Source organism: Acinonyx jubatus, chromosome A1, assembly GCF_027475565.1.
Source record: "Acinonyx jubatus isolate Ajub_Pintada_27869175 chromosome A1, VMU_Ajub_asm_v1.0, whole genome shotgun sequence".
NCBI classification, from domain to species: Eukaryota; Metazoa; Chordata; class Mammalia; order Carnivora; family Felidae; genus Acinonyx; species Acinonyx jubatus.
In genome coordinates this window covers 47626889-47654772 of record NC_069380.1, presented here as the reverse complement: position 1 = coordinate 47654772, position 27884 = coordinate 47626889, and the positions used below count along the sequence as shown (strand labels likewise).

General features: G+C 39.3%; 1 protein-coding gene across 12 annotated transcripts in view; it reads left to right on the top strand.

Moving 5' to 3' along the window:
* KLF12 (KLF transcription factor 12) overlaps positions 1–27884 on the top strand; it is a 436782-nt gene that overhangs the window by 303614 nt on the left and 105284 nt on the right. For all 12 annotated transcript variants that reach the window (XM_053216467.1, XM_027064992.2, XM_053216430.1 and 9 more), the window contains one exon: positions 11103–11238. In XM_053216467.1, the coding sequence (XP_053072442.1) occupies positions 11103–11238 (136 nt within the window). The remainder of the gene's footprint in view (positions 1–11102; positions 11239–27884) is intronic.

Here is a 27884-nt window from a genome sequence, read left to right as displayed (position 1 = left end):
TTTGTCACCTGGCCCATCTCTAGGCAGAATTACAGCTTTGACCTTGTTCTTCCAGAGTCATTTCTGGAGTCCACATCACCTGCCTGTATGGGCTTCTTCCCTACCCCATGTCTGAGGGTTGCATCTCTGGACTCAGAAAGAGGTCTGAGCAAATGAGCCCCAATGTAATGGATGTACCTGAGGCCAGAGGAAGTATGATCCATTTCTTGGTGTAGGGATCTCACCAAAATCCTCCGAGACTTGCTAATTTATTATCTCAAGGGGAGGGGAATGGTTAGTAAAGCATCAAAATAACGTCTCTAAAATCAAACAAAACAAAACAAAAAAGCTTGTTAGGGATCGGTGGAAACTAACAGACTTATCCTTTCTTACAAAAGCATACCAAACATAGACATGACACGGAAAACACCTTTAATCCAGTTTTACAAGGCAAATTCCTCTCTTTGGAGTTGGCATAAAATGAGGACATGAACAAGCACACGCTTCAACCTAGATGGAAACAGAGGAAAATACGTAGCAATACTTCCTTTTTGGCGCAAAGATATATACAGGTCATTTTCGAATACAAATTCACCCCAGGTTAGGACAATGCAAAGCCATAAATTAGAAAGAGAAGAGTCAGCACCTACGTTTGCCCTCATAAAGCAAATTTACCTTCCATGATTTTAACACAGTAGACATCACAGTAGCATTCACAGATAAAACGTCTAAGATTTCTATATTTCTCAAGTGTCCCCCAGAAGTCTGGTATGCAGTATAGATATTTTGCTAAATTACAAGTTTGAGTCATGGGAACATGGGAGTCTGTTCATGAGTGAGCCTCCCAGCTACGGGACTCGTCTTAGTGGTGCTTTGTGCCCTCTGCTTGTGCCCCACAAAGCAACTCTTGTGAGTTGTTTGTGGGGAAGAGTATATGCATGGGCATGTGTAAATTACCAATCAAATGAGAAAGAAAACGCTCATATGTATTTTTTAATGATTGATGTGAGGATGAGCACAAGAAGTCTAAAACTAGATGGAAATGTGTTATAGGGTGCGAGGACAAGTGTGACCATTCCTGAAGCCAAGGAGAGAGAATGTCTTTTTTTGTTGTTGAGGGAAAGAAAGCGTGTGTGTGCGGGAGTGAGAGCATAGGTGAAGGGCAGAGAGAGAGGGGGAGGGCAGAGAGAGAGGGGGAGAGAGAATCTTAAGCAGGCTCCATGCCGAGCGTGGATCTCATGGCCATCGCTCTCACGACCATGAGATCATGACCTGAGCCAAAACCAAGAGTTGGAGGTTTAACCAACTGAGCCACCCAGGTTCCCCAGGAAAGAGAAAGTCTTAAGAAGAGGCCAGAAGTGACAGTGAAAAGGGATAACGGGCAGCCTTGGAAGCCATAGAAAGGTTCCGTGGCATGTGTAAATAATTCACAAATTTGAGGATTTTTGATGGTTTTAGAACATATCTTGAAGAATTTTAAGGGTCTCCCACATGTCTAAGAGGTCAGGTGAAATCACTATGATAGATTATGACTTATTTGTAATCTAGCTGGCTTAAATATATCCTAAAATGAGGCATGGAGAGCAAAGTATTTGAAAGGTAGGATGGCAACAGCAACACTGATTCTCAAGGTGCCATAGTAGTTGTGCATGCCAACTTTGTTGGTGTTCTGCAGGCCACAGCACCTAAGACAAGGACCATGACTCAGTGGTACTTAAAATTATTATAGCAGATCTCAGTCTGTTTCATGAAAGATTTAATTGTATCCAGTCTACGAACCAATAGAGCAAAAAGACCAAGTGAAATAAGAAGAGTGAATTAAAAGGCCATGGTATAATGCCTAAAATCTCTCCGCATTCCACATGAACATGAGTTTGGTGATTTCATTATCTACCATACGCGCTCACCACAAAATCACTTTTTTAGTAAGCGTTTAAAATCATCCCCGCTTAAAGTGGATTCACTTGAATAAATTGATGGAAGCTGGTTAGCTTGGGTTTTGAGCAGTATTGAATTGACAAAATGGAAAGAAACAGGAAATGGTGGTGCCGTGATTATCTCAGAGGGCTCCTAGAGTTCAAGGCTCTTAGCCGACTCTGGAGAGTTGTATAAGGTTACCAAGCATAGTGTAAAAGCCCACTTATTAATGGAAAATTTTATGAACTCTTTAATCACAAAAGCCTTTTGTGCTCTAAGACATATTTCCAGTGAACACAAGACAGTTGTAAATCTGTGTTCATTTTCTTTTTACAAATACGAGAAGTAGTTTTAGTCATGATTCTTTAGAAAAATGAAACCTAGTCGCTGTTGTAATAATCTCAACAAACATTAATTTTTAAGCTGTATTTTAAATGATTAAATTCCTTCATTGAAGTTTCCAAGCAGTAGCTCATATTATAGAAATGATAGGTATGTTTAACTATTTAAAATATTTTCCTGAAAGAAAAGAAAAGCCTGTTAAATGTAATTTAGGTAAAGAGTGACGGAAAGTTATGAACATTGCCATTTCTGTGTCATTCATTGGCCTAGTCAAGCCCAAAATATAATTATCTGAGACTTTACCGAGTAATAGAAATTTAATGATTGTGACTTTCCCCCCAACAATGTTAATATTAGAATAGAAGCCAGAATGTGATTTTTAAAATAAAATGTGAACTAGACACTTTCATCGTTACATTGCAAAATCTTTGCCAACTGAGAACCACTGTGACCATTTCAAATAGGGACCTGCATTTATTACCATCATCATCATCAGTCAATGTTATATTTCACTGTGTACAAGAGAGTATAATTGATATGACTCTCCTCTCAAGGCGTAGACAGAATAATAAGGGATGTAAAATAACTATACTATGCTTAGGTATAATTCAAAATGGAAAGTGCAAGGGTTCCATAAAAATGTGTAAGTACAAAGTATGCGTGTTTTTTTTGAAAAGGAGAGATTATGTACCGTTAGAAAATGAAATGAAGTCTCATGAAGAAGACATTGTTCTATAGGAAGGGTAGATTTTTGTTGCCTGAATGTGGATGGAAGGGAATAGCCAGATACAGCTGATTAAGGAAGGAGCCTTGAGGATAAGATTCATCAGAGTTCCAAATGAAAAATCAATTGTGGAATAATTGGGGAGGGCTCTTGAACTGTATTTGTTAGATCGTGGGAAAATTCAAGGTTTTTAAATAGGGAATCTTTTGAGGAAAGCCCTGCATCCATTCAGTTACTGGAAAAATGCTCTATGAGACTTATGTATATAGCGGTACCTTGAGAAAGTTCATTGGGAAGGAGTACGAAAGGGAAGGAAGCAGTTCCAGAAAAATTTAGGGGTAAAGGCAGTAGCAATTAGTTGCCTTAAAGGAGTACAAATGAATGAGAGTTTTGAACCTGGGTGACCAAGGGAATGATGGGTAAAATCAAGACTCTAAAGAAGAATAGCACTTAGTCTGAAATGACTGGAATAATCAGGTGGAAGTAGGATGCCAAAAATAGAAGACTGGAATTTAGGGGAAGGATCAGAGGTGGGAACGCGAATTTGGTATTCATTTCCTCGGAGATAGTCACTGAGATTGTAGGAAGTATGGAATTGTGGGGAATTAATAAGAAGCTCGCCCATAAAGAGAGGCAGAAGAGGGTAGGTAGTGGAAACTCCAGAGGAAAATGAACATTTGGATGTATGCAGAAAGAGGAGATGAAGAGGAAGGTAAAAGAAAGAGGGGGAGGTGTGGAGGGAAAGAGGGATGTGGGGAGGGGGGGAGGGAGGAACTGACTGACTCAAGAAAATCAGTGTACAATAGAGTCAATAAATACTTTCTCTGAAAAGCCAGATGGTATTTTATGGTGTACCATGTGAGTGTCTGTGACGGTTACTCAACTCGGCCATCGAGTCACTAAAGCAGGCAGAGATCAAATAAATGAGCATGATTTAATAAAACTTTATTTACAAACACAGTGACAAGACCTACAGGACTTAAATGTGCCCATCATGAAACCAAGGGAGGAAAGAATTTTAAGAGGCTGAGAGTGAAAATGAAGAGCAATAATCGACAGTCTTGAAAGCTGTAGGGAGGTCCAGTGGCATCATAACTGAGAAGTGGTACTTGCAACTAGAGAATTATAACAACATTATGAGGTTATTTTTTTAATATAATGGGAGCAGAAGCCATTACTCTGTCAAGTGCACAGATAGGAATTGAGAAAAAAAAATGAATAAATTGCATACTGTATCTACACAGTGCCAACATTCTAGAATTTACATAATTGATTACGTTTTCAAATCTTCATTTGGGGTGATGTAGACAATCACAGTTGCCACTGTGTAGAGGCATACCAGTTCGTTAGCAATAGCAAAAGTAAAGAAAACAAGAAAGTGATTTTAATCAAAACTTCGGTAAGTAACGTGGGACCCTGGAGAGCTGGTTCTGGTCTTGGAGTTCACCGTACTTGAAGTTAAGCTTTATATACTAATGAATTCTTCTCTCATCGTATATCTTGACCTGCTAGAAAGATCAGGCATCTATTTGAACAGTGGGTATTCTGAAAGCAAATGAGGTCAGGATAGCAGTCGGACAAACATATTAGGAAAAGCATACCTCGTAGGCCTTCAGGTAATGAAGTCCTGAGTTTTCGTTGAGTGTTCTCTCTGCAGCCAGCATGAAGTGGCCAAAGAGAAAAAAAGCTGGCGAGGTTTTCAGAGAATGTTAATGTCACTGGATGACTCTTGCGCCTGTACCCCTGGTTGGATGTCCCCCTGTGCTCCAGGTGCAATAGCCAGGGTGATTCTTACCAAATGGCTTCCCTTCCCAGTCAGAGCAAAACCCAGAATCTTGACACGGGCTGTGCATTTCTTCATCTGTCTGTCCTCACCCCTTTTTCAGCTTGAGCAATGGAATAAACCTCCTTGTGGGTCCTTTGGCACATAACACACTTTCCCACCTTCGAGTTCTTGCACCTGTTGCTTGCTCTGCCTGGAACGCGCTGCCTTCCCTCTCCAGTCTCTATCTGCTAGCCTCCCCTCAACTCCTGCAGGTCCTTGCTCAGCTGCCATTCTCTCCATGAGGCCTTCCGGGCCACCCTCTCTAAAACTGTCCACCTACCTCTCAGCAGCCTCGAGCCCCCTCACCCCCTCTTGCCTACTTTATTTTTCCTCCATGGCACTTATCATTATCTGACTGAGTATATGTTTTTCTTGTTTATTTTTTATTGTCTGTCTCCCCCCCCAGGGTGAAAGCATGAATTTTTATCTGCCTTGTTCGCTGCTCTCTCCACAGCACCCAAAAGACTGCTTGATTTCTCATAGGTGTCCAATAAATATCTGTTGGCTGAATATATAAATGAATGTTTGGATCAAGAGAAGTAGTGGTTTTATATATTATCCAATACGTACTCTGCCTCTGTGACGGCACTTTCAGTTTAGGTACATTTCAAAAGAAAACTGCTTACTTCGAACAGCCCAGGAGATGGGAAGGGATTTAGCAGTAGTGTCATATAAGGGGTGGTTGGACAAGCACTACATTGACGGCCAGGGTAAAACAGAGTGATGCTGGGGCGCCTGGGTGGCTCAGTCAGTGGAGTGTTCACCCAGCTCTTGGTTTCTGCTCAGGTCACGATCTTGTGGTTCGTGAGTTTGAGCCCCGCATAGAGCTTTACGCTGATGGCCCCAAGCCTCCTTGGGATTCTCTGTCTCCCTCTCTCTCTGCCCCTCCCCTGCTTGCTTTTTCTCAAAAATAAGTAAAAACATAAAAATTTTTAAAAAACAGCAGAATGGTAATGTGCTACCAAATTCCAGGCAGGGTAACAAGTGCTTTGCATGCATCATCTCATTTACTGGCACATCAGCACTGGCAAGGAGGAAACTGAGTTTAAGAGGGTGGGAAATCTATCGCCCAACATCAGAAGGCTGCCAGTGATGGGGCCAGAAGTCTCACCCATGTTCTCTGAAGCCAGAGCTCTGTTTTTATCTAAAGAAACACTGCAGCTGTCCTTCTCAGAGCAATTCCTGCATAGAATGTGGTGCAAGAGGACTCTTTGAGCCTATAATGCTCTGAGTGTTCCCTCTGCACATTCCCCCCCGACCACCATGTGTTCATTTTCCTCCCCTCAATACTCCCCATTCTCCCACTCCCTTCTTTCGAGCAGAAAGCAGCAGCGCTTGTGGAAGCCAGTGTTTCTCTAACTGGGACATGCTTCAGCCTTGGTAGGATGAACAGCGAGGGCTTCTGCAGGCACCAGGCAGCCTAGCAGTGGCTGAGAGAGGGGGAAGGAAAGTCTGGCAGCGCCACAGCCTCTGCTCACCAGCTGCCTCCTGCCCTTCCCTCTGCGGGTGTCCCCTGTCCTTCAGCCTGGGCAGGCCAAGCCGAAAGGGATTGAATAAATCCTTCTGTGAGTCACTTTTAGGACATGTTAGTCTTAAAGTTTCAATGTATGTTCATAGATTGTTGTATTGTTTGCATTTAATATGGTGCCATATGGAAGAACTTCCTTTCCTTGAAGAATAGCTGAATGGGCCAATTTATTTCTGCGTAAGATAGAGCATTCAATCTTTTGTCCACACCTAAGCTGAGTTGGGGGAGGTGAGAATGGACATTGGTGTCTCTGTGTCTATGTCAGTTTACTGTTACTGGGAGGGGAAATAAAGTTCAAGTGCCCCATGTGAGTTGAAGAGAGGCAAACATGAAACTAGCTTTGGCTAGCCACTTACTTGGGACGATCTACCCATATGACCCTCCTATCACTAGGAGTTTGAGAAAAGGGATAGAAAAGCTTTGTTCACCCGACTGGTAATACCAACCGATGGACCCTTCCAGTAGAATCCTGCCTGAGGCAGGTCAAGAATCAAAGATACCTCTAAAGCCAAAGTAACTGTAAATACATTTTGAATATTTTGGATTGAGAAGTAAATAATACAGAATATGTGACTTTTATTTTCCATACTTCTATTAATAGCCGACTTAAATTTATGCTGCTTAAGTCTGGGTTGCCTCCTGGGAGGAGATTAGAGAGGAGTGTGATGGGCTCACTGTAATCGTAGTTACACGTCATTCCACATCATTGCCCGGAAACCTCTGGAATAATCTGGGAGAGTGCATTGATTTTGTATTGACATATAACAGAGCACCCCCAAATCTGCTAAATTGATACAGCCACTATTTTATTTGCTTACCATCCTGTGAGTCAAAAATTGGGGATGGGTTTAGCCAGGCGGTTCTCATGCTAGTTTTACCGGGGTCACTCATGGCTACAATCATCTGGTGGCTGGAAAGTCACCAGTCATTCTAAAATGAGTCACTTACCTCAGGTGGTGTTGGCTTCCAGCTGAACAGCGTGTATTTTAGGCTTTCTTGGGTTCCTTCACATGGTGGCTAGGTTCTAAAAACAGTAACAGATCCAGGGGAAACCCAATATGCAAGTGCTTTACAAGCTTTTGCTTTGTGTCGTGTTTGCTAATATTCCTTTGGCCATGTCAAGTCATATAGCCCAGTCTGGAGTCATTATGGGAAGCAGCCACACAAGGGCATGGATATATGGAGACATGATTTATTGGGAGGATCTTTACAGGAATAGTTTTTTGTACATGCATATTAGAAAATTAGAGTGAATATGTTCAACTACAGGTGTTAGGGTTCTGAGGTTCCCTTCTTAGGGATTTGTCACATGGTATGAAACTCACACCCTATTCCACAGCACCTCCAACTCAGCAATGACGCCACCATCAACAATGAGCTGGGATACCCAAAGCTATATGATCCCTTTATCACTGAAAAGGAACAAAATCTCAAATGTAAATGATTTTCAGATGTTTATAGTTGATTTGCTGCTCTCTTACTTAGAGGAGTAGATGGGTTTTTAGTTCTGGTGCCCAGGTAACTTTTCCGTTTTCTCTGAATGGGTGCCTCAGAGAATCTGTGCTTCTGAAATGAGCTGAGGAACTGGAAGACTAATAGAGGTGAACTAGGGTAGATGTTCCTATCCCACGTTTAATAAAAATAGAGTAGAATTATGCAAGTATGTAGATAAGCTAATCATCTGACCTAATCAGCAATGCAGATTTTAAAAAGCCTTTCTAATTATTTCCTCAGCTTGGCTGAAGGTATGGGTAAAAAAGAGTTTCCCAGCATGATGGTAGCAGATGTATTTCATAATATTTATTGAAAATATTGGAAAGAAATCCTCAATTATGATGTTCCTGAAAAGTACATCAAAAGAGATACCATGTTTAACATATTTTAAACTTTCATTAAGTTATAAACATAACATAATTGAGATGATCAACTCTCACACCAGTTGTCTGGAATCATTATTACAGTCAGGCTGTCAGAGCCAGAGAGCTTATTGGTGAACTGCCCGTGTCTTCCCTGAGTTGTATTACTTCTCCACGGAGGCTCTAGTTCTCTTGGGCAAAATGGGACCACCAGGATATTCTCTGTTCTTTAGCTGTTTGTTAATTTGGTATCTTGGCACAGGCAAGATGATGTTTCAACAACTTTAAATGTTAAGTTGCTGACATTTACAGGCATATGTAACACCACACAATATGTGATTTGGAAGCTTAGATAGATCTGATACTCATTTTCTTGGCTCAATGTGAGTAGTCATGAATGACTGTCAAATGAATCATTCTACTCTAGGGCTGCCCAAAAAGACGCTGTCTATGAATTCCTGTTGAAATGCCTATATCATTCCTGTGTGCTGTGCTGCTTGAGTGATAGCTGTTCATCTTTACCTCCTTACCTTCCATTCTGTGAGCTGCTCAATGGCTTTCCAGTGCATTCTGTTTAATATAGGTTGGCCTGAGTCATTTTCTGCTGCCTTCAGTCAAAATAAATCTTAAATGATTCGGTGCTTTCAGTGCCTTCGGAGTGACTGAATGCTTAGGTGGCTCTCTGTTGTCAGATGCTTGTGGAACTGGTTACTTTCCTCCCTGAAGAGTTTCCGCAACATCCTTCATTTAGGGAATCTTCTTTAGAGATCAGATGGAAAATAAACAGTGTTTTTGTCCCACTGTGTATCATACAAAGAAAACAATAACTCTTGATAAGTGTCACTGCATGACTCCTGGCATTTGAGAAACTGAATACTGCATTTGGAGAAGTTGTGAGTGCTGAGTCACATGACCGTGACTTGATTAATTTGAGGACAGGACTAGAAAATATGAATAATCCAACATATAGTGTACTTCATTGGATAGTGGCTTTGAAATTACAATGTAGTTATACAACCAGAAGTTATAAGATGTGACACTTTTATACATCCAAAGTTTTTTTGTAAATGTTTGTTTATTTATTTTGACTTAGAGAGGAGGGGGGACTGGGAGGGACAGAAAGAGAGGGAGAGAGAATCCCAGGCAGTCTCCACACTGTCAGCACAGAGCCCAACACAGGGCTCGGGGCTCGATCCCAGCAACCGTGATGATCTGAGCCAAAACCAAGAGTCGGATGCGTAACGGACTGAGTCACCCAGGCACCCAAACTCTTAAATCTCTGGATCAGAGTTTCTCCATTTGCATGCTATTGGCGTTTTCGACTGGATAATTCTCTGTCATGGGGGACTGACCTGTGTATTGTAGCGTATCTAGCACCGTCCTTGACTTTTGCCCACTAGATCCCCTTCCCCTTAAGTCGTGACAAATCAGAATGTGACAAGCCAGACATTGCCAAATGTCTCTTAGGGGGAGTGGGGGCAGTTTTGTCCTTGGTTGAGGACCACTGCTTTAGATTGTTTGAATTGATTATTTTCTCTTTTAACAAACATATACCAAGCCCTTCCTTTGTTCAGAATATATTCTGGTGTGTTTATATTTACAGGCAGAATGTATGTCACATACACTAGGGTAATGGATTTAACAGATGTAAGTTCCTTCCTAGCCAAGTTTAGTTAGAATTATGTTGAAACTCTCTAGGTTTTTCTATTCATATTGTAAGTATTAAGTAGACTCACAAGAAATGGTCTTTTTGTGGGTAAAAAATGGTGAAATATCAACATTTCCCAGTGGTTCTACTAACGTACAATTTACAATACAAAAAAAAAAATGATTTAAGAAAAAAAGAAATTGTAAAAAGATGTCATTGTAACCATGATGTGAAGTTCATTTTGTTTTTCTTTGTGAGCAGTGGTGGTTTTAGAAATCTCTTGCAGGCAGGTTTGAAGAGCAGAAGTCTGGCTGCAGCTGGCTGGGGCTGAAGTCATGTATTTTAATAATGCAGTTGTGTAGCTAGTCCAATACTTTTAATTTAGAAGGTGTGCTTATTTTGTGCTTGAGGTGAGGGCTGATGGAAATCCTAGACAGTGGTGGATGCTAAGGTTGTTCATAGAGAGGAGGAAGTGGAAATGAAATCTAACTTTTAAAAATATGCACTCACATACTAAATGCTGATGGTAATCCTCTCATTTGAAAGGATCTGATGGTCCCGGTCAGCAGGGGTGACAGAACATAGGGCTATTTCTTGCTTTGCTGGCAAGTTCACGGTGGGAGGAGAATCCTATCTGGAAATGCCTTTCTGAAAAATGAAATCAGTGTGGAGACGAACACTTTCTGGCACATAAAACATACACTTAAAATGCTGCTACTTCTGTCATTTTGGGGCACTCAGATCTCCACTTAGAGCAGTAATGAACTGTGAGACAGTATTCACTGAAGTATGAGAAATACCTACAACTTTTAGTCTTGTAAACCTTGCTCTTCTTTAGGCTTATTAAGAGAGCTATATAGGCAGGTAAAATCTGTGCTCCCCACCTTCCAGGGAACGTGCTAACGAGCAGTGAAATGGCCTGAACTCTGGCAGCAGAAGCAAGAAGGAAGAGCCAGGGGGTTGCACAATAACTGATGAGCTACCTAATCAGCTTCTGACCACTCAGGAGTTAATAGTATTGTGGATTTTATAGTTTCTGTTCTGTAGTCATCCCCTGAAACTGTTGAGAGCTGATTGAGGTTTTGTAAATCAAATGAACAAGGGAAAAGTCAGTGAGCGCTCAGTCCATTAAATGCACCACTTTCACTAATTCCTGGGATTTCTAGAGAGTTCCATGTGCGCGATAGGCACAGACGAGACATGCCGTGCTTGATGTTGGTCCAGGACAAGGTTATCTTTCTGCACGCTAATTTTAATTCATTATATATGCCTTTTTTTCCCAGCACAAATGGACCCCCGAGGCCTATCTCCCAGACAAAGTAAAAGTGACAGTGACGATGATGACCTGCCAAATGTGACCTTAGATAGCGTTAATGAGACTGGATCTACGGCCCTTTCCATAGCCAGAGCAGTACAAGAGTAAGTACCACATTCTCAGGATGAACTAAGAATCGCCACGGTATTCAGTGGGTAATGGAAGCAGCAGCATCTCTGGTCCCAGGGCTTGTCATTCTAGCTCTGAATGGGCACACGTGTCAGCACCCTTGCATCTGGCCTGACGTTCTTTGGGAGCAGATTAGGGGAAAGCATGGAGTATTTTACATAGCTGAAAATGTGTGCTTGTATTAGAAATGAGACTTCTGTGCATCTTTCCTAATATCTCTAACCTCTTCTCCTTAACTCTGGAAAAAAATATATTGTTCTTTTTGAATGTCAGTTATCATCATCATTGTTACTATTCACACACAACAGTCAAGAGAAATAAAATATGGCAAGTATTATGTATCTTGTTTTGATAGGAAAGTACAGAATAGCTTTTTTGAAATTTTAAATATGGAAGATGATGTTTCATCGCTTTGAAAATTCAGAATCATATGTAATTTTTAAAGAGATCTTGTCTCCATTTTTAAAAAAAATTGTATTTATTTATTTTGAGAGAGAGTGAGAGAGAGCACAGGCGTGCACACACTTGAGTTGGGGAGGAGCGGGGGTGGGGCGGGGTGGAGAGAAAATTCCAAGCAGGCTCCGTGCTGTCAGCACAGAGCCCGATGCAGGGGCTCGATCCCATGAACTGTGAGATCATGACCAGAGCCAAAATCAAGAGTTGGATGCTTAACCGACTGAGCCACCCAGGCGCCCCTAAAGAGATCTTGTCTCTCTTCGTTTATCTAGACCATAAAGTTAGGTTTCATCCCTTGCTTATGGAAGATAGTTGCTTTTCCATCATTGGTAATTCTGTATCTAGAATTGAACCTATGACCAGTCTTTGTATGTTTTTTTCTATAGAATAATTTTAAAAACATAATCTTACATAAGAATGGGATTTAAATAGCCTCTGTTATTGCTGATACATGATTAACAGTTCACTCAAAATGATCTTAGTCACTTCCCATATTTTAATTCCTTTTCCCAAATATTGACTAAGTACTGACCCTGCTCCATGCCTTAGTCTTTGTAATCTTTAACACACACACACACACACACACACACTAGTATGGCATTTTAGAATTGAAAACATGTGTATATATAAAATGAATAATATGTTTCTGTGTTCTATAGGTAATACATATTATATGTTTATATTATATATGTTTGCATACACACAAATATATATGGTATATTAGGGGAAACAGGATATAGTGGATCTAAAATGAAATTTGGAGTCAAAGATTTGAATTCAAATTTATATTTAAGCTCTTAATAGTTGTGTGGCTTTTGGCAAGTTATTTAACCACTCTGAGATGTTTCTTCATCTGTATAAAAAAACAGAGCACTTACCTTATAGGACCATTGTGAGGATGTGATATAAAAATATATATAAAGTTATATAAAAGTTATATAAAAACCGAGCCATAAAGTTTTGGCACATAGAAGGCTGTTCAGTTAATTATGGAATTAGGAATATAATTATTGATGGTAATAGTAATAGTGTGTAGTATACGACAACTAGGAAATTAAAATGTAGCAAATACTGTTATTCTAATTGTACAAATGAAGGCACTCAGGATCCAAGAAGTTAAATGACCCCTACAGAGTCATCTGATAAATAGTAACAAGGCAAAGCTTTGGACTTCTGACTCCAAAAATGGATCTTTTTCTAAGAGTACTTGTAATGTTTGTTTCCAATGCTATTCTTGCATTTCAACCCCTATAAAAAAAACTTTTTTTCACTCATGTGTTCAAATAACTGGTTGTAGTCACTTAGTTTCTCCAAAGCAAATGTTCATTTGAGCCAAGATTGGTATTGAATCAAAGGGGTTGATGAAATCCTGTTTAAAATGGTGGCATGCTTAGTCACCACTAAATCAGTGATCAGGCCTGGTTTGTGTAATCTAAGTCTTAAGATCCGTGTCTAAAATTGGACTAAATAATGACAACTTTCAATTCTAAGGTGAATAGTAGGTTTCATAGACATTTTAATCATATCGTTTTCCTGCGTCATTATGAGACATTGTATATAGTTTGTGTGTACGTGTGTTTATAGATGTGGGTATGTTGCTTTTAATTCAAACTTTGAAGTTCGGAACTATGATTATGAAGATCTCAATTGTGCTTACTTTATTAAGGACTTAACAAATAACGGTATTAACTTGTCAAGTATAACTGTTTCTTTTAATATTATGAACTTATAACATATAGCATATTTTAATGTGAAAATTTAACAGCAGCTTCAAAACCTGGAGCTTCATTTTCAGCATAACCTCTCTGACTTGATTTGTGAAAACATTTTCAAGCCACAGTATCTTGTTTAACTGCATATGCCTGCCTTTATTACTATTACAAAAGTTGCATGTGTATCTAGGGAAATGCCAGATTCATTATTCATGTAAGTGTTTTCATTAAACGATTAGTAAAGAATACGGAGCCGTCACCAGGGAAGCCCTAGAATGCCAGGACCCATCAATAGTTAATTAACCATCGTTCAAGACGGAGTATGTGTGTGTAAACACCAGGAAGTACAAAGAAAGTGTTAGAGGAAGCACAAAGTGTGCTCTGTAGAGACCTCTTAAATATGGGTGTATTTCAAAACTTACAGTAATATACTGAGAACAGTTTTATTCTGGGACAAATAAATATATAATCCTTGTTAGACACTTTTAAAAAATCTGTACTTAGGTTTACCTAAAGTTCACTTTCAATGTGTACAGTCATAAGCACGTCTTTCTGCTCCTCTCTTAGTTTCTCCTTGGTTCTTTAATGCATGTTGCTGTCGTTTATTTTGTTTTCTCTCTTTCTGTTTTGCCTTTGGATCTTGATGCCTTCTCAGAAGCTATCAGTTATTAACTCAAAAGCTGTCAAACAAGCAAAGATTTCAGTGTACTATGATCAATAAAATAACATGTTAAATAATAAAAGTCTAAAACATCAGATTGGCATATGTGAAATGAGAGGATTCCAGAAGACACCAGTTGACCTATTTCCTGTGCTTGCAAAACTTTCTTGGGAGAGTCATACTGAGAAGCATGTCTACAGGTAGAGAGACAACAAAATGAAAGATTTATGTTTATTAGAGATCGCATATTATAAATTCTTGGGCAACCAGTACACATTTGACTTTCCAATCAAAGGCAAAAGGAGTCATGATTTAAGAGGATTCAAAGGCTGGCCTCTTAATTCATTGGCCACCAATGCAGTGGTGCCAATGAATTTCTTGTCAATCAAGAAAGAGAAGGCAAAGGATGAGAAAGGAAGATATTAGGGAAGATTGACACTAGAAATGGATGAAACTGCCTTGTCCTTGAGCAGTCCTTACAAGATGGTAAGCCACAGGGTAAATACCTCCAACAGATGCTCCTCTTTCTCTCCCTTCCCATTCAGGTTCATAGTCTTGCCTCATGCCATAATCATCATAGTTTGAGTTTTCAATATGGTGCCTTACTTTATTGACGCTGTATATCTACAACAGCATAAACCTTAATATACTAATAAATGTTTTCCTAATGTCTGGTATTCTGCATTTTACTGGTTTGTAGAATGAACTTTTAAATCTTCAGTTTAAGAAAGGTTTCCTTTGCTTTGACATGCAGTTGTTAGCCAGAATTGCATCCTCCTCTCTAAATATTCAGGTATTCCTGTCTGTAGATAAAAAAAGCATTGCTTGGGATTAGAGTGGAAACTGAGGTTACTTCAGTGTGTATAGTTCGAGAACTACGCTTGAACTTATCATTTCTACCACCTTCATTGGTTCATTTGATTGCCATTTATCAGCTTAGGATCAGCAAATTCAGATACATTGGTAAAAGCCACAGAGAGGCCCACAGGCAGGCTCTGCCCTTTTCTCATTTTAATTGCGGAGATACTGTCCAAGTCAGAAACCATGTGTTCGGTAATTGTGACAAAACTAACTTCCAGCAATTCATAGAACATCTGTTTTGTTTTGGTCTGTTTTTTTTCCTCGGATGGTAAAATAGGGTTGTTACCCTTAACAACTTGACAAACGTAATTATGAAATAAGTGTTTGGAAAAAGAGAAGTACAGGCACATGATTAGAGCAAATTATTGTAATTAACTCTAACCCCAGGCAAAACAATGATATTTTTAAATAGGTACAGTTTGGCTGTGTTACCCAGACCCTCTAATTTCTGTACCCCCTTTTTTTCTTTTTCTCTAATTCCAAACATTCATACCCCTCATTTGTTACTGGGAGTAGGATAATCAACTTTGTTCAGACTAAAGTGTAAATGAATTAGAACATCTCCTGAGAGAAATTTCAGCATAACCAGGAACAGACCTTAAACTAGAAGAATAAGGATCTAGATACAGGCATCCCCTGCTTTCAAAAGTTCCCATTATGCCACTTTGCTTTTATGAAAGACCTATGTTAGCACCTGTTTTTGCTAACTGAAAGGAATCCAAAGAGGATTTTCATCTTTACAAAAAACCGGTGAAAAGCAAAAATGGTGTTCAGTATTGTTGGGTTTTTTTCCCCCCAGTACTCTTCAGCAGCGAGAGCAGCTCCACCAGGCTCCCTCCCTGGGAACCACACTCAGCATCTCAGCACCAAGCTTTCAGAGCTTTGAGCTGTGTCTGTGAACAGCTGTGCTTTATCTCCATTAATTGTGTGCCTTTGTTAGCAAGACATGCCCTAAGGCATCACAAAGGCCCAAGAGAGGTTATTTTGGGGGTCTGGGAATGCTCAAAAACTTTTCCATAAAATTTACTGGTCATTCTTCGCTCTGCACCATTTTGTCTTACCAAAGGCTTCATAGGAGTATGTTCTACTTTCTGATAGTGGCGGAAACCTGTATAGTAACTCAGTAACAGTGATTGAGAAAGGGTAGGGTGGGGGGTGAGGGAAGCAGATGACGATTTTAAGGAGATGTACCTGTTTCTCAGTGTCAGTCCTTTGAGAATTGGTGCATGCACGTGACTGTTGAACTCCTACCATATCTGAGTAGTCTACCCTCACTGATCTTCATTATGATTCTCAGAGGGAAGAAAAGCAACAAAATTAATAGCATTAGTAACTTTTTGCTTTGGCTAGCATCTCTGATGTTGGCACTTGATTAAAGGATATTCTTTTTAAATGGTTCATTGTCAAGTACATTTAAGCTAATTAAAACACTTCACTGTCTTCCTCCCCGTTTTTATTGCAGTTGACCCTTGAACAACATGAGTTGGAATTGTACGAGTTCACTTATACACAGATTTTTTTTTGATATATACAGTAGAATCCTGTAAATGTATTTTATCTTCCTTATGATTTTCTTAATATTTTCTTTTCTCTAGCTTACTTCATTGTAAGGATTTAGTATGTAATACATATGCAAAATAGGTGTTAATTGACTGGGTCTGTTATTGACAAAACTTTCATTCAGCAGTAGACTATTAGTAGTTAAGTTTGGGGAGAGTCAAAAGTTACACGTGGATTCTTTACCACAAAGGGTGTCAGCCTCCCTAACCCTTGTGTTGCTCATGTGAAGGTACCTTCTTAAAAATTGCTTGAATTTCTGGAAATGAAGAGCGTTATCTTTAGCACATTTTCACCTAAGTGTTCTTTGAAAGAACCGATATGGTAGCAAGTTAGATACCCTATTCTTATTTCAAACTTTGCTGCTAGTTCAAACATCATGGTTCTTCATTTAGAAAAGTGCATTTAATGATAAAAAAGGGTCAGAAATCTTGAGTGGTTTTTGTTTGTGTTTTTGTTTTCATTTTTCTCATCCTGAACCGTTTGAATACCTCCTCTTGTTTCTCTTAATCTCTTTCTGTATGATTTTGTTAATGTCTTTTAAATTATAGTAGAGTGCAAGAGATGAGGAAGAAAGTGAAAACAGAGGAATTGTAACTGACACCCTACTTTTTGGCAGAACTATGAAAATGCCATACGCTGGTCCTACCAGCGTAATTTGCTGGTCATTTGCAGAGCTCAAGTTCAAATCCAAATGTGTCTTTCTATAAACCCATATTCCTTTATGAAGGCAGCTTCTGTCTTTATGCTGTGGTTTTAATATCTCTAAACCGCCAACTATCTAAAATTAGCAGTTTTTTGAACCTCGAATCCCACGTATCCAACATTTATGAAATAATTTCAAATGTTTTATCTTTAAACTCATTGTTACTTTAAATATAATCTGATAGAGGGAAATAAGTCTATCAAGTGCCTTCTCAGAGTTTTTTTTTTTTTTAAGCTATCCCATTTCTATAAATCACATACATTATATTGAAGTGTAAGAAAATAAAATACAAAGATATTAGTGTTTTTCATACAAACTTCACTGATACTATTTTATTGAAAGAAATTATTGTCGGGAGAAACATGGTTTTCAAGTGTGTTTTAATATAAACATACGGGCTGATATTCCCAAACCTCAAAAATGAACATTCCTTGTAGAATTGGCTTTTTGTCAATCTATAAAAGGGAAGTTTGTCCACGGCTTAAAATGGTACTGTGTCATCTTGTTTTGCACCCCTTGACTGAAAGATTTGAGAGTATTTGGATCATGTCTCTCTTCTATCTGCTGATGAGAATGAAACCAACTGAGCTGATTGTTCCCAGAGAAAAAGCCAAAGAGCTCAACATGTCAAAGGACTTCTCAGATCTTTCCTAGATTCTTGTCTCATTAAAAGAAGCTATATTTTTATTTAGTAAGCCTAACACGTTTGGGACACCTTCAGATCCCCACTTGTGTCCTACCAAAGAAACAGCTATGATTCACATCATTAGGTAGAAGTTGAGATCTCTGATAGTGACCGTCATGGCTACTGACCGGTGAATCCGAGAGGCATTCATTCTCTCACCAGGGAGATCAACGCTTTCGGGTTGTTCTTCTTTTGAAGGAGCTCAGAAAAAGCTACTGACTTTCAGTAAATGAACACAGATAAACCTAAAGTATATGCTTAGCCTGAATCAGCCCTTCAGTCTCCCAACCCTAAAAAACAATTAACTCAGTTTCTGGGTGTTTAATACCAAGATGGAGACGGTGTATCCACACATAATCCCTTATATCTGCTTCAGTGGGACACTGTTGCTCCCTCTTAAAATTAAGAAAAATGTGCTCAATGGGGCGCCTAGGTGGCTCAGGAGGTTGAACATCCGACTTTGGCTCAAGTCATGATCTCACGGTCTGTGATTTCCAGCCCCGCGTTGGGCTCTGTGCTGACAGCTCAGACCTGGATCCTGCTTTGGATTCTGTGTCTCCCTCTTGCTCTGCCCCTCCCCCACTCATGCTCTGTCTCTGTCTCTCTGTCAAAAACAAAATAAACATTAAAAAAAATTAAAAAAAAAAAGAAAAATGTGCTCAAATTTGTTCAGTAATTTGATATTTGAATTGTTTTATGGATTACCAAGTTAAGTGATGTGTTCATTTGTTGAGTAGTTAATTGACTTATTCGACCCCGTGTTACATGCTGAGGATACAGGATGAGTGATGCAAAGTGCCTCAGCACAGGGAGCTCAGAGTCAGAATAATATGAGGTGAAGTAAAGCATGGTAAGATTAAAGCATATGAAGGGCTGCAGTGAGAGAGCAGAGGGGTACGCATAACTCAGTCTGGAATATGTAAGAGCACTGATGGGCGGTAGGGGTGCACAAGTTCATAATGACTGCTGCCTGGGTGAATGTGGCAGGGAAATGGAGATGAGGTTGCTTGGGAAGGCAGTAGGGACCTGATCAGGAAGGATGAATTTATTCTGTAGATAATCAGGAGAGGTGGATAGGCTTTCAGTGGGAACAGCATGATCAACTTTGTGTTTTGCAAATACCAGTCTCAAGGAAGCTGCACATGATGGTGCAGGGTGAGCACTATACATCCCAAAGGCTGCCGTTTGCCTTCTTGTGGGTGTGTGGATATGACTTGTGCTGCCTAGATGTCCACAGTTTCCGTGGTTAGACACAGACTCTTGTGGTATGAAGGTATATAGATATATACATAGACAGAGAGATAAATAGAGATACATGTAAAGTAGAGGAAGCAGGATATGGATGTTAGGCTGTGTGGAGGTGGAAGAAATTGGTCACTATTACATTAAGATGTTCTGGGAAGAACTGTCTAATGAGACTGTGTTTTAGGAAGAGACCTGAAGAGGTATGAGGTCACATCATCACAAGGAGATCTAAAGGAAGAGCGTTCAAGAGAATAACAAGTGCAGAAAATCTAAAGACAGGAATGTTCTGGAATGAGTAAATAGGCAAACAAACTAGCTGACCAACTAGAGAACATTGCTTAGAATTCCTTGATCTTGCAGAAGAAACTGAGCTCCATAGATACTATTTATTCCAGCATTCCATCCCTACGGGGCAGGGGGCAGAACTGAACCTTTTTATCCACTCATACTTTTCCTCTGGGCTATGACAAAAATTCTCTATTCCTAAGGGAATCTGCAGTAATTTAACCAAAACAAGAATCAAAAAGCAAACGAAAAGTGCAAAACAAATTTTCCCTTTCAAACATTTGTTTATTTCTTTTTGGCCTGGGTTCTTGAAATCTAGTTTTGTAGCCCCTGATCATTCAAAAATTTCTATTATCCTAGAAGGTCTTTAAAAATATATTATTACTGTGCCTCCTAGTAGCCAGTAAGTACTTTTTCTCTAAAAATGATGTAACTATTTTTCTAAGTACGAGCTTATCATCAAAACTTTTTGTGCATGAATCTTTTTGATCATTAAAAAAGTAAAATAAAATAAGGTATCATATGTGAAAGCCACTACCCTGGTGTTGCTGTTTTGAGAGTGATTTATATCTCTCATTTCTGTGGTAGGCATTTTCGCCTTCATGTCTAATGCTAAATCATCAGTTTGACCTCTGAACTGAATTGAACATCTTCTGTATGCTATAGATATACACTGGTTTGCTTTCCTAACCACTTGGAAATGATTGGGTTAACTGTGTATTGATTTATTTTTTTAAACTGCCATGACTCATTTTAATATGAATTTACTACTTCTTGGTGATCAATTTAAAATTAGAAATCAGGCCTTTTAAAACCAAACTTTTGGTTTTTATTTTTTAAGTAGGGGATTCCAAAGTTACATCATGGATAGAATTGATGAGCTACTTTTATTTGAGAGTGGCTACATAGTTTTGCTACTTTTATGTTTAATTTTTTTTTTTTTTTTAGTATTAGTAATTTCTAAGATGATTCATAATTTGAAATATGTTGGTATTTTATGTGGTCATACTGTATACTCCAAACTGATTGCAAGTGTTAATTTGCTTTTAATTGCTTGACATACTTCTCCATGTGAGATCTTTATGTAGCTTTTTTTTTTTTGCTATACATTCTACCTATACTCACATTGCAAATTTATGTACACCATTTATATTTCTCATATATATTCCTAATGGGTGTAACTTGTGAGTGTAGGTAGTCATTTCTCATGCATTTTTGATGTGTGTTGACATAGATACTCAGTGATAATGTTGAAATATTAATAAGTTTCGCTACAAGTTCCCAGAACTATTCATCACTCTTTCATTTATTAATGTAGTCTGAGAGAGTACACATGATAGAAAACCATACTGTAATATATTTGAAATTAACTCAATTCACCAGGATATAATCTTTTCTATTTTCAGTCAGATGCTCTAGACAGTCTCTCTTCTTATTACTCTTTATGAGTTATAGCCATTGTACCACAATTTTCCTTTACTTTATAGCACTTTCCCACACACTTGAATCTCCTTGAATACATTTACTTACATGCATCAAATGAAAATAAAAAATTGAAGGCTACATTTTCATGGAGAACCTGCTGCTATATAGGAAAATCTAATACAGATAGAAAAAGATAGCTTGGATAAGAGTGAATCTTAACAGGTTGACGTTTGACTGTGATATTTTGCCATCCACTTACACAATTGCATCGCTGAGGATCACCAGCCAGCTGAAATGTAATATGCATCATAACTTATCTTAAAAATTAAACCTCTGGGGCGCCTGGGTGGCTCAGTCGGTTGAGCGTCCTACTTCGGCCCAGGTCATGATCTCGCGGTCTGTGAGTTCGAGCCCCGCGTCGGGCTCTGTGCTGACAGCTCAGAGCCTGGAGCCTGCTTCAGATTCTGTGTCTCCCTCTCTCTCTGTCCCTCCCTCACTTATGCTCTCTCTCTCTCTCTGTCAAGAATAAATAAAACATTAAAAAAAAATTAAACCTCAAACCACGCGCAGTTAGTATTGTAAAAATGCCAGCAAATTTTGAGAATATTTCTGACTATCTGAAAAATTATTAGTGTGCAGGAAAGAATTCCAAACTGTAAATCATAAACTAAAGTTAATTCCATCAAAGTGTAGTCTGAAAATTACCTGATACATGATTAATGTTATTTTATTTCTACTTACAGAAAGGCAAACCTAAATATATAAAAACGGAAGCTGTGACTTAATTTAAATGTAATCATATATTCTTAGCTAAAATGATCATTTTATCAATGTGATTTTTAATATTAGACTGAGTCAAATACTACTTCTAGATAGAAGTTTGGATCTTTTTAAAATAATTTGAATGAAATTCTTTGTGTCAGTCTGTTTACTTACCTGCCTATCTATCCATTTACATATCTTTCCAAATACTGGTTACTTTTGGCTGAAAATGACAATAAGCCTGACTAGAGAGCTTAAATGTGGAATATGGAATTACTTTCCTGGTAGCAGAGGAAGTCTGAGGTAAACAGGACAGGTTAGTGGATATGCTCAGGATGTTCTGAAGCTGTCTTCTTTCTTTCTGTTTTGTTGTCCTTCAGTTGTGGCTTTCTTTCTAATGGTTGTGTGAAGTAGGCTCCATCTCCAGGCATCTTGCCCTTATTCGAGTCAGAAGGGGAGTAAAAATGCAGAACAAACTAACCAGAGGAACATACCAGCCAACTGTGTCACTTTTCAAAAGCTTTCTCTGGAGTCCCCGCCCTGTGACTTCTGCCCATACCCCATTGGCCAAGACTGGTTCGCATGGTCCCAATGACCGGAACATGGCTAAGGGGGAAGAAAAATATGGACATGACTGAGTCAGTAAACTAATAGTCTACCACCAAGCTTAAAAGTGAACACTTAAGAGAAATATGTCTTCTCTTGTCAAGGTATGTTTGTTTTTGTTTTCTTTTTTAAAAAATTCATCCTCTGTTACCACTATGATGCTGTGTAGACAGCCATTCCAAAACTCAGTGGCATATTACCATAAAACATTTACTTTTCTTCCATGCATCAGCTGGTCAGCTGGGGCAGGTCCAAAGGTTGTTGGAGTAGCACTATTCATGTCTCTCCTTTGTCTAGACTCAACAGACAACCCCTGGCATGCATGCGTTTCTCACAGCAATGGCTGCAGTGTAAGAGGGCAACCCCAGTTGTACAAACACATTGTAAGCCATTGCTCGTGGCACTCATCTGCCAGCATCCCATGGCCAGAGCAAAGTCATATGACCTAGCTCAGCATCAGTGTGTGTGGAAGCATATTCCTCTCTGAGGCGATGGGGGCTCTAGGAGAGTGATGACTAACATACTAACATTTTAGAAAAGAAAGGCTGTTAATTTATAGAAGCAATTGAATTTAACTAACATACCTATTTTAAAAATCTAATTTTCTAAGTCTTGGTAAATTTTAGTCATGTTTTCTTAGGTGGTTCTGGTAGATCTCATAAAATTTTCCCCCTAGATTCCTTAATGATGTATTTTTTTTAAATCTGTAATAACAGGTACATTTACTATGTCTTAATATCTGAATTTCACAGTGTAAATTCTGATCTCCAGGGTTAATACTCTCAGAAGTGTTTCATTTTGCTAAATGTAATAAAGGGTATTACTAAAACATATTGATTAAGCAGTTGATTCCAGCTGAATAAGCAAAATCTGTGAAGTGTAGTTATGGTCAGTCTTTAAACTCAAATTAACATTGATTAATCTTTTATAGCGTACAAAATAGCTAAAAATAACATCAGCTATTTGCCTTTTCCCTCTGAATTCTGGAATTATAGAGCTATGGGCTACCATAGTGACAAAACCCAGGTAAAATTTTACAGATAATTGAAAACAAAATCTTTGAGCTAGAGTTTTATAACCTTTTAGCAAAATGTGTATCGCTGTCCGATTCTGTATCTATTTTCCATTTTGTCCTGTATGTGTGATCACTGTTGCAACTGAAAGACAACATGGAATTGGTTCTGATACTTTCCACTTTCTAATGCCAATAGAAAACTAATTTTAAATTTTACATTTAGAGGAACTTTTCTAATCCATGATAGGAAAATGCAAGCGAGAAAATTGATTAGAAAACATAAATAACTGGGGTGCCTGGGTAGCTTAGTTGGTTAAGTGTCGGACTTCAGCTCAAGTTATGATCTCATAGTTCATGAGTTCGAGCATCACATCAGGCTCTGTGCTGATGGGTCAGAACCTGAAGTCTGCTTAGGATTCTGTGTCTCCCTCTCTCTGTCTCTCCCCAGCTTGTGGTCTCTCGCTCTCTCTCAAAAGTAAATAAACATTTTTTAAAAATTTTAAAGAAAAAATAAATGACTTTTTTTAATCAAGGGATTAAGATATTTTCTTGTCAGCTTTTTTTTTAACATTAAAAAATTTTTTTTAATGTTTATTTTTGAGAGAGAGAGACACACACACACAGAGTGTAAGTGGAGGAGGGGCAGAGAGAGGGAGACACAGAATCCAAAGCAGGCTCCAGGCTCTGAGCTGTCAGCACAGAGCCGGATGCAGGGCTTGAACCCACAAACCGTGACATCATGACCTGAGCTGAAGTTGATCACGTAACCAACTGAGCCACACAGGTGCCCCTCTTCTTGTCAGCCTTTATTGGGAAGGTTGATTATATTGTGCAGTTAAAATACTAATTTTTTACTATAGCTTTATTTATTTATTTATTTATTTATTTATTTATTTATAACATTCATTTAGTTTTGAGACAGAGAGAGACAGAGCATGAACAGGGAAGGGTCAGAGAGAGAGAGGGAGACACAGAATCTGAAACAGGCTCCAGGCTCTGAGCTGTCAGCACAGAGCCCGACGCGGGGCTTGAACCCACGAACTGCGAGATCATGACCTGAGCCAAATCAGCCCAATCAGACGCTTAACTGACTGAGCCACCCAGGTGCCCCTACTATAGCTTTTAATGAGGCTTATTATCCAAGTCAAGTCAGAAGACCAGTATTTTACAATGTAAGAATATTGAGCAAAATTGGAAATTGTCCAAGAAAAAGAAACAAAATAATTACTAAATTAAAACCACGTTATCTCTTTACATACTGAAATCGAGCAGGTTTTTATTTTTATTTATTTTAAATTTTGTTCATTTCTGAGAGAGAGAGAGAGAGTGTGCGCACAAGTCAGGAAGGGGCAGAGAGAGAGGGAGACACAGAATCTGAAGCAGGCTCCAGGCTCTGAGCTGTCAGCACAGAGCCCGACATGGGGCTCAGACTCACGGACGGTGAGTTCATGACCTAAGCCAGTCACATGCTTAACCGACTGAGCCACCCAGGCGCCCATCAACCAGGTTTTGAAAAGTATGTTTTGTATCTCTGGCTTTTTTACTCCTACATTTTTACCCAAACTTACAAATTGATACCACTTTGAAACAAATGTGTAGTTCCATAAATCTTGCCTCATGCGTATATTTAAAAGTTCAAGATGATGCTAGTTTTTTAAAAAGGGATCGCATTAAATTGCTAGTCATAAATATAACAGATTGGCCGCCTGCCCCCAAATCAGGAAGAACAGATTGGAAGTTATGGAAGTACTACAGACATGAGCGACTCTGGGGCCAGGCGTCAGTGGCGGCTTTTGAATAAGTGTCAGTAACAATGGCCTCTAGTGTTATATTAAAAACGTAGTGAATCACAGTTTTCAGTGTATGTTGATGCATCTATCTCACAATGTTCCTTAATACAGCAATGTCTGAATTATCTCCTGTTTTGCAGACGAGGGAAATAGGACTCGGGAAAGTGAAGTGTGACTTTGCTGGCGTCCTACAACTGATAAGGAATGTGGTTGGTGCTGCCCAATCAGATGTAATTTTCCACTACACATTAAAAGTACTCTTTTCCTCATTCTGTCTTGAAGGGAAAGGATTTATGATATGTGTTTTAAGGAAATAATGAATAGTTTTAGAGATAACTAGCTAGACCAAAGGATAAGATGAAGGCAAAAGGAATGACCGTGCTTTTGAGCTGAAGAACATCATTGAGAGGAGTGGGTGTAGGGGTTCAATAGAACAGAACTCCTGAACGGAGCAGTCCTGTTGGTCTGTGGAGGTCGAGAACTGGAGCTAATGAACGAGGACTGGAAATATAGAAAGGGAGTCATTGGCAGAGGGACAATTATTGAGGTTTATTTTTATTTTTTGAGGTCTGATGTGCATACAATAAAATGCTTGTTTAATTTTCTTTGAAATGGTTATTTATTTTTGAAGGCGAGAGAGACAGAGCATGAATAGGGGATGGGCAGAGAGAGGGAGACACAGAATCCAAAGCAGGCTCCCAGCTCCGAGCTGTCAGCACAGAGCATGACAAGGGGCTTGAACCCACAAACTGTGAGATCGTGACCTGAGCCGAAGTCAGATGCTTAACCGACTGAGCCACCCAGGTGCCCCTAAAACACTTAATTTTAAGAGTACAGTTCAAAGGGTTTAAAAGTTGTATAGACTCATGTAACTGCTACCCACATCAAGATCCAGAGCATTTCCATCAGGTGGAAAGTTGCTTGCATCCCCTCACCCCCACGGCCCCAACCTCACTCCTGCCGTCAGTTCACTGCTTCCTCCCACCCTGGAAACAACCACTTTCTGGTGTCTGTCCTCCCAACCTTTATTTATGAATTGTGTTCTGTGTATTCTTTTGTTCAGTCTTCTCTCGCTTGCTCGATGTACTTGAGATTCTTGCACACTGTTGCCTTGTTAAGTAGTATTCCATTGAGTGGATGTAACATTTGTTTATGTGTTCACTTACAACTGATGGATATTTAGGCTGCTTCCAGTTTGGGGCTATGCAGGCTGTATGAACATTTATGTGCGACTCTTCTGTGGACATAATGCTTTCATTTCTCTCAGGTAAACACGTAGGACAGGAATTGCTGGGTCAAAGGAAGATGTGTATTTATCTTTATCAGAAACAAGCCAGGAGTTTTCCAAAGTAATGTGTCCTTTTATATTCTCACCCGTGGTGCACAGGAGCTCCGGTCACCCCAAAGCTTCAACTACCTTTGGTATCCATAGTCTTTCTTTTTCAAGGCATCTATTGATTCATATTTAAAATAGGATCTATTCCATTCTTCACAGTCAAGAGTAGGATGCCAAGGACCCAGTTTTGTGGGAAGATCTGCAGCGAGGCGGCAGATAAAGGAAGACGAGTTCATTGAAGGGACAGAGGGGCTAAGAGAAGCATCAAGAGAATAGGGGACAGGCTGATTTTCAGGAGGGTGAAAAATGAGAAGTCTAATCAATTTTGCAAAAAATGAACTAGAGACCGCACAGATCTGCTTGAATTGTGAAGAGGACATACAAGTCTGGATGAAACAGGTTAATAGGAAGGAATCATGAGCGCTTAGGGAGTAGGTACCTAGGATTTGGGGGACGCAAATGTAGAAATGGAGCTGTGAGGGAGATGAGAAAAATAAGATGATAATCAGAATAGTGACAGTCATTTGTATAGACTAGAGATCTGCCCAGAGTGAAAATAAAGTTTGAGACAGTTATTCAAATGATTGTGTTGAAAAAAATCACTTTAATTACAACGTATTTTTGTCTACATATGTAAAATAAACTTGCTTATCTAATAATCATCCAGATAAATCAATGTAGGTAACGATTATGAATTTTTATCCATTCAAAATGTGCTTACTAAAGGCCCAATATATGCCAGAATCGTTTATCTTCTTCCCGTTTTCATTGTAGGTATACCTTTGTCTTCTTATCCCCATGAACTCTGAAACTTTTTCCTTTGATCTTTCAACTTTAGACCTGAATAAATATTTGTAAAGTGTAAACCCAAAGTGTATTTTGGGTCTTGGTTCATTCCAATGAAAAAATGAGCTTTTCATTTAGTAATAGCCCTTTTATTGGCTAACGCCATAACATCTGATAACTCTCTAACCTTGTACCTCTTATGGATTAGAGATATGAAAATCTTTTAAGTACTTTCCAGATTTCCATGCTTATAAAGTGCCTAGCAACCACAGAGTTACTTCTTTATTTTTTTAATTAAAAACAATTTTTTTTTAACATTTATTTATTTTTGAGACAGAGAGAGACAGAGCATGAACGGGGGAGGGTCAGAGAGAGAGGGAGACACAGAATCTGAAACAGGCCCCAGGCTCTGAGCGGTCAGCACAGAGCCTGACGCAGGGCCTGAACTCACGGACGGGACCGTGAGATCATGACCTGAGCCGAAGTCGGACGCTCAACCGACTGAGCCACCCAGGTGCCCCTAAAAACAATTTTTTTAATGTTTATTTATTTTGAAGGGAGAGAGAGTGTGTGTGAGTGGGGGAGGGGCAGAGAGAGGGAGACACAAAATCCCAAATAGGCTCCAGACTCTGAGCTGTCAGCACAGAACCCGACATGGGGCTCAGACTCACAAACCATGAGATCATGACCTGAGCCAAAGTCGGATGCTTAACCAACTGAGCCACCCAGGTGC